The sequence below is a fragment of the Anarrhichthys ocellatus genome, unplaced genomic scaffold, assembly GCF_004355925.1.
Source record: "Anarrhichthys ocellatus isolate YVR2014 unplaced genomic scaffold, GSC_Weel_1.0 scaffold13, whole genome shotgun sequence".
In the NCBI taxonomy this organism is placed as follows: domain Eukaryota; kingdom Metazoa; phylum Chordata; class Actinopteri; order Perciformes; family Anarhichadidae; genus Anarrhichthys; species Anarrhichthys ocellatus.
Window position 1 is genome coordinate 3,151,234 of NW_022280043.1, and position 6,421 is coordinate 3,157,654.

Genomic DNA, 6,421 nt, shown 5'->3' on the forward strand with positions numbered 1-6,421 from the left:
TGTGTGTGTGTGTGTGTGTGTGTGTGTGTGTGTGTGTGTGTGTGTGTTTGTGTGTGTGTGTGCGCGCACATGCACCTATGTGACCTCCACCACCCAGTGGCCTGCTCACCACATGGTGTGTGCACCGTTGGGTTTGTCTCATGTTTTCTTTCCATGTTTCTAGGTCATAACTTTTCTGGATGCTCATTGCGAATGCACTATAGGGTGGCTCGAGCCTCTGCTCGCCCGCATCAAGCAGGACAAGTAAGATACACACACACACACACACACACACACACAAATGTCATACACGCCTATGCCAAGCATAAAAAAATCAATGAACAATTGTGGAGCCTGCAGGGAGCTTGCCTGTGTTTATTCAATGCTTAATTTAGTATTCTTTGTTTACTGCTCCCTGCAAGCAGGTACTCAAGTATTTACACACACACACACACAGGGTTTTAAAGGGTGTGATGAGTTATGGCTGATGGGAAGGCTCAGCACGGTCCATTGTGTAAATGCATTTGGTTCTGGAGGTGCCACACCTTGCAGATGAGCACTTAGCCGTGATTGATGCCCACCCAAGGTTATGAAAAGAAGGCTGATGAATGTCTGTGTTTTGCTGTAGGAGAACTGTGGTGTGCCCCATCATCGACGTGATCAGCGACGATACGTTCGAGTACATGGCAGGATCCGACATGACGTACGGGGGCTTCAACTGGAAGCTCAACTTCCGCTGGTACCCTGTACCCCAGAGAGAGATGGACCGCCGCAAAGGAGACCGCACGCTGCCTGTCAGGTGGGTGAAGCAGCGGGCCGATCTGGGTCGGACTCTCCTTTTTGAAGCGTCGTTCAGCTCGTTATTCAATGCCTAACAGTTGTGCAGCTAGCGCTTACCCCTCTCTGTTGGGTCAAGTGTAAAGAGAATTTGCCTACGGGACAAAATTGAATCATTAGTGAAATACCACATGATCAATCACACTAACTCTGTCAGTCAGTTGTTTAAAATAACTCATAGCCTGTGAGCTTTAGCGTTGCTCATAGGCATTTACAATTGATGTGTGCAGAGTAATCGTACTTCTCCATTTCATTTACCACAGTTAATTATTATAAACTGCCCTTCAGGAATACATACTGAAAGAATAGATTGAACTTAACAGCGTAGCTTAAGACCAGATGTTTATGTAAGATTCAGTGTAGTTTTGTTCCTTGTATCGTTTCTCATGGCTCAGACCTTTGGTACTAAAATCCCAAACTTATTTCTGCCTGTCTATCATCTCTCCTTCCTGCTCTTGTTTCTCAGCATGCTTGACACCATTATTCCAGGTCACACATAATATAATATTTCTTATGTAACACTTGTTCCCCTGTTGTGAGTTGTTTTCCACAGTTGGGTTGCAAGGCCCGGGTAGGAAAGTAAAAAGTACTTTAGACTAATTATTTGATAAATCCTGTCATGTTGAATTAGTTGTATATTACTGAGAAGATTTGAACACTGCTGCACATAAACAAGTTTTCAGAATGAAGCTTGTGTATCAGGTTTCAGTCAAGCACCAACTTAGTTCAATAGTACAAGATGTGCTAGTGGGAAATCAGTAGAATCAATGATGGGATTTCCACTTCTCACATGTGAATTTGGTATTAAATGACTGCTACTATAAGTACGTAGAGAGCTTTTCCTGGTTAGCTACAGGCCTGCTGCTGTCGCACTCTGAGGAGCCTCATAGAGTGACGAGACAGGAGGAAAACGCAACAGCCCGACTGGTTGATATCATCTAACATCATCTAACTTGTGATTTACACTTACAGCACAGCGCAAAATCTCTGTGGTCACTTGGAAAGTTTCTCTTTACAGCTATTGGAAAAAAAGTCTTGTGGAAAATCCTTTGAACATAGTAAATGACCTCGTGTCCACGAGGTGCTGTGATTCCTTCAGACAAAAAGATGGGAGAATTTACCACAAGATGACCTGGAAAACAAATATTTGACATTGTTGGTACAGAATATTGCCCTGTATTTACAGTTGTTTATGTTTATTTCAATGTCACAGTCTTTTTGATAAACCTGTTTTTATGCGACTCTTTGTAAGAGACAATCTTTAATTAGAAACTGTTTTGCGCTGCAATGTACATCTGTGTTTGTTTAACTGTGATGTCACAATATTGATTTAATTGTTCGCTGACTAGTTTAGAGAGCTTTGATATGTTTACAGTTGAAAGAAAAGCACACCCATATATTATTAATATTGACATAATTCACCACTTTGTTTCAGTTTTCAGTTATTCTGTGCGATTGTAAACATCTGTGTTGTTCAACAAGCTAGTGTTTGTGTTGCTCATTATTTCCCACTTTCAGCCCAACGCTTTACCCCGTGTGCTCTCAGGATATCTTTTACCTGTGTTTTATTTATGTGTATTGTGTGTTGGTAAGTGAAGCAAGCAGGCAGTAAAGAAATTAAGCTTGATCTACAATGGAGGAAACTGTTGTGTGAGGGGGAGAAATGGCCGTTAACACTGACACACAACAGAGAAGTGAGCAGAAAAAGACCAGAATGAAATAGCAGGAAAACAGCCAAGAACTGGGTGAGAGTGGCGAAACATAAAACTCTGATGGGATCTGTAGATACCGTGTGACCTTTAGAAAGCAGGTCTTCACTGACTTAAGTGCCACTAACCCACCGCGCTCTTAATTTACCCTGCTGTCCTGTCTCTCTCCAGGACTCCCACCATGGCAGGTGGCTTGTTCTCCATAGACAGAGATTATTTCCAGGAGATTGGCACATATGACGCAGGCATGGACATCTGGGGCGGAGAGAACCTGGAAATCTCTTTCAGGGTGAGTGAACACGCCCGTAGCCAACTGACGTGACTGTGTTCTTCCATGCAGTGGCAGGCAACACATTACACTTGTAAGTCTGACTTCTCTGACTTAAATTGTTGACTAGACTAATATTTTGTCAGGCGTCAAACAGACTGTCACAACACAGACAGGACCAAACTGCATCATCCATCTCCCTTACAGTGTGTCTATTGTACACAGTATACTGTATATGTGTGTTGATGCCAAATCTGGTGTGTTTCACAGATTTGGCAGTGCGGTGGGACGCTAGAGATTGTCACATGCTCCCACGTGGGCCACGTGTTCAGAAAGGCAACACCCTACACGTTTCCTGGAGGAACAGGACAGATCATCAACAAAAACAACCGACGCCTGGCCGAAGTCTGGATGGATGAATTTAAGAACTTCTTCTACATCATCTCTCCTGGTGAGTGTGTTTGTGTGTGTGTGCGCTCGCATTCATGCAAGTATGCATTTATGTGCTCATGTGTGGAGTTTAATCTCCGTGGCAGGTGAGATCTATCCATTAACCCGGGGAGAGTGAGATATTGCAGTGGTGACTCAACAGTGCAGGATGGGGGTGGCGAGTAATTTCACGCTGAGAAGAATTTATTGACTTGCGCACACACACACACACACACTCACACAAGCTGGCAGAGGAGAGACAACCAAGAGTGGAGCATAACTCACTAATAGAGAAAATAATAATAAATGGCTTGAAACTTACTCAAATTACTCCATTTTTGTTTAGCAGGCTGCAGATTCTCCACAAGGCAGAGCTGCTCTGTTATTGTCAAAAGTAGTTCTAAACATGATGACATCAGATATTTGAAGCTTTATCCAAAAACTGCAATTAAAATACAATTCATTTTATCCAGCCCTAGTGTTTCTCAGTGTTGCACCCAATTATGTCGTAGGTGCTTCAAATCATGTGCGGCCTCATCCTACTTCACCAATGACACACTTTGAATCATGCTTTACATGGAAAACTGAATTTAGCAGCCACTCAGCACATACTGCACTGTTTGAATGTAGTTTGGTACCATAGTTACTGACCTTCATGTTGATGTCGTGTGTTTGCGTCCAGGCGTGACCAAAGTGGACTACGGTGACATCACATCTCGCTCGGCTCTGAGACAAAAGCTTCAATGCAAACCCTTCAGTTGGTACTTGGAGAACGTCTACCCCGACTCTCAGATCCCCAGACACTATTACTCCCTGGGAGAGGTATACTCATCCGCGCACACACACACACACACACGCAGGCTGACCCACAGGTTTTTAGATACCGTTATTGCTGTAAGACACAGATGCATCTGTGATTCACTGCCTTTAGGCTGAAACCCAAGCAGACACAATGAATCTGAATCTGTATCTGTTTAAATTAAAGGGTTTATGTACTCTTAATGATTTTCTGTGTGTATTCTGCTCAGATCCGCAACGTGGAGACCAACCAGTGCCTGGACAACATGGCCCGCAAGGAGAATGAGAAAGTCGGCATTTTCAACTGCCACGGCATGGGAGGCAACCAGGTATCCGAGGAGAAAACAAATATAGAAACAATACTGACACAAAATAATGTAAAAAGTGTAAACAGTAAACATTTTTTCAAAGATTATTTTGTGTCAGTATTTCTTGTTGTAAACCGGCCAGTGATAGGCATTGGGGTCGAGTGCTTTACCAGCTGGGCAGCAGGCAAAGGCCGGGACCTGTGCTTGCTTATAAATGAATGAAAGAATTGAATAAGGTTAGTAAAATAATATAACATACATGTGTGCAGTGGGGATGAAAGTCAGCACGCTGGAAGTGTGAGACCCGGGTTCTCTGCCGTGAACAGTGGATAGCTCTCTCTGGGTTGGGAGTGAGTTGCTGCCCGAAGCGATGGAGGTCAAGTATCTCGGGGTGTTGTTCACAAGTGAGGGTAAAATAGAGCTTGAGGACGTCATGGTGAAGAGGGAGCTGAACCGGAAGGCAAAGCTCGCGATTTACCAGTCAATATACCTTCCAACCCTCACCTGAGGTTAATGAGTTTTCGGTAGCAGCTGAAAGAATGAGATTGTGGGTACAAGGGTGATAGTGCAGTCATTCCCGAGCAGTAATGGAAATGTGTTTTTGAGATCTAGAATCTGTTTGTGTGACATGCAGGTTTTCTCTTATACGGCCAATAAGGAGATCAGGACAGATGATTTGTGTCTGGACGTGTCCAAGCTAAACGGACCCGTCATGATGCTCAAGTGCCATCACCTCAAAGGCAACCAGCTCTGGGAGTACGACTCGGTGGTGAGTGGAAGAAATATACATGTTAGGGTGTATGTGAGGACATAACAAATGCACAGATTTACTGGTACATTAAATATACACATATTAACATACACGGAGGGTTCTCATGCATGTCTTGAAACTGAAAATTAAGTTGTTCTTTTCACCAGAAAAGCCTGGAAGGTCATGTATTCCGAAAGCTCACAATTTGTTTTCTTTCTATTTTTTGATCCGTATAAAAAACATTAACATTGGTTATGAAAACATCCAAAGGTTTGAGCGTTTCCTGTCGCAAGAAGTCACTCGCTGCAGTTTAAAGTAAACAAGGTCCTCAAAAAATGCAGCCCATAATATAACGTAAAGGGAAAAACTGGGGAAAGAAACACAAGTGAGGTGCTGAACCTGCTCCAAACCCAGTGTATTTCCAATACACGTACAGTATGACAACACATATTTAACCAGCTGTCGTTTCAGTTTCTGGATATTGTTTTCAGTCTTAGGTTGGTATACTGTATATCCTTGCTGACACATTACCCAACTCAACCACAGCATGCCTCACACTGAGAGCTTAGCCACAACTAAATTGAAAAATCTGTCAAAGTCTGATTGAAAATAAAATAATATATGAATATGATTAGGTGATTAGTTACATACCCTTGTGAAATCCAATGAAGCAGTCAGAAGCCTGATTTGCATTCCCTCACACACACACACTCTGTGTTTCTCTGTGCAGAAGCTGACCCTGATCCACGTCAACAGTAACCAGTGTCTGGACAAGGCCAGTGAGGAGGACAGCCAGGTGCCCAGCGTCAAAGACTGCACACACACACGCTCCCAACAGTGGCTACTCCGCAACGTCACACTACCAGAGGTCTTCTGACCACACTCGGCACACTCACAAACACACGCACTCACACACACGGCGGCCCAGAGTAAGCAATCAGGTGAACAGACGTGTTTATTGAAATTGGGCACAAGGAAAGGAAAGACTTCCCACGAGGGGATTCGGGAAGAGAGGAGGCCGGATTGGACTGTACTACCTCTGCCGGAGATCAGAGGGAGGAGTGTGTTTGACCCTCCTGAGACCGAGGAAAGAGGAAAGACTCCCTCTCGGAGACGCTGGCTGTTGTTTTACGTTTGTTTGTTGTTTTTTTAAAGAGATTTTTACCGCAGAGTGACTCGCTCGCTGGGCGTGAATACGAGACTGGCCAGTTGAGTCGAGGTTTGCACTCACCGCTTCCCTGAACAAAGCAGTCCACCCCTCAAGTCATCACTTAACGTTTACCGACTGCCTCTGATGGTGTGTGTGTGTGTGTGTGTGTGTGTGTGTGTGTGTGTGTGTGTG

The 6,421-nt window shown here is 44.0% G+C and overlaps 1 protein-coding gene across 3 annotated transcripts in view; it reads left to right on the top strand.

Annotated features, from left to right (window-relative positions):
• Nucleotides 1-6,415, top strand: part of galnt1 (UDP-N-acetyl-alpha-D-galactosamine:polypeptide N-acetylgalactosaminyltransferase 1) — a 35,554-nt gene extending 29,139 nt beyond the window's left edge. For all 3 annotated transcript variants that reach the window (XM_031852871.1, XM_031852872.1, XM_031852870.1), the window contains 8 exons: nt 164-243; nt 608-778; nt 2,697-2,814; nt 3,064-3,244; nt 3,905-4,044; nt 4,251-4,349; nt 4,963-5,097; nt 5,810-6,415. In XM_031852871.1, coding sequence (XP_031708731.1) covers nt 164-243; nt 608-778; nt 2,697-2,814; nt 3,064-3,244; nt 3,905-4,044; nt 4,251-4,349; nt 4,963-5,097; nt 5,810-5,956 — 1,071 coding nt within the window. In that variant the 3' untranslated portion in view covers nt 5,957-6,415. The remainder of the gene's footprint in view (nt 1-163; nt 244-607; nt 779-2,696; nt 2,815-3,063; nt 3,245-3,904; nt 4,045-4,250; nt 4,350-4,962; nt 5,098-5,809) is intronic.
• The last annotated feature ends 6 nt before the right edge of the window (nt 6,416-6,421 follow it).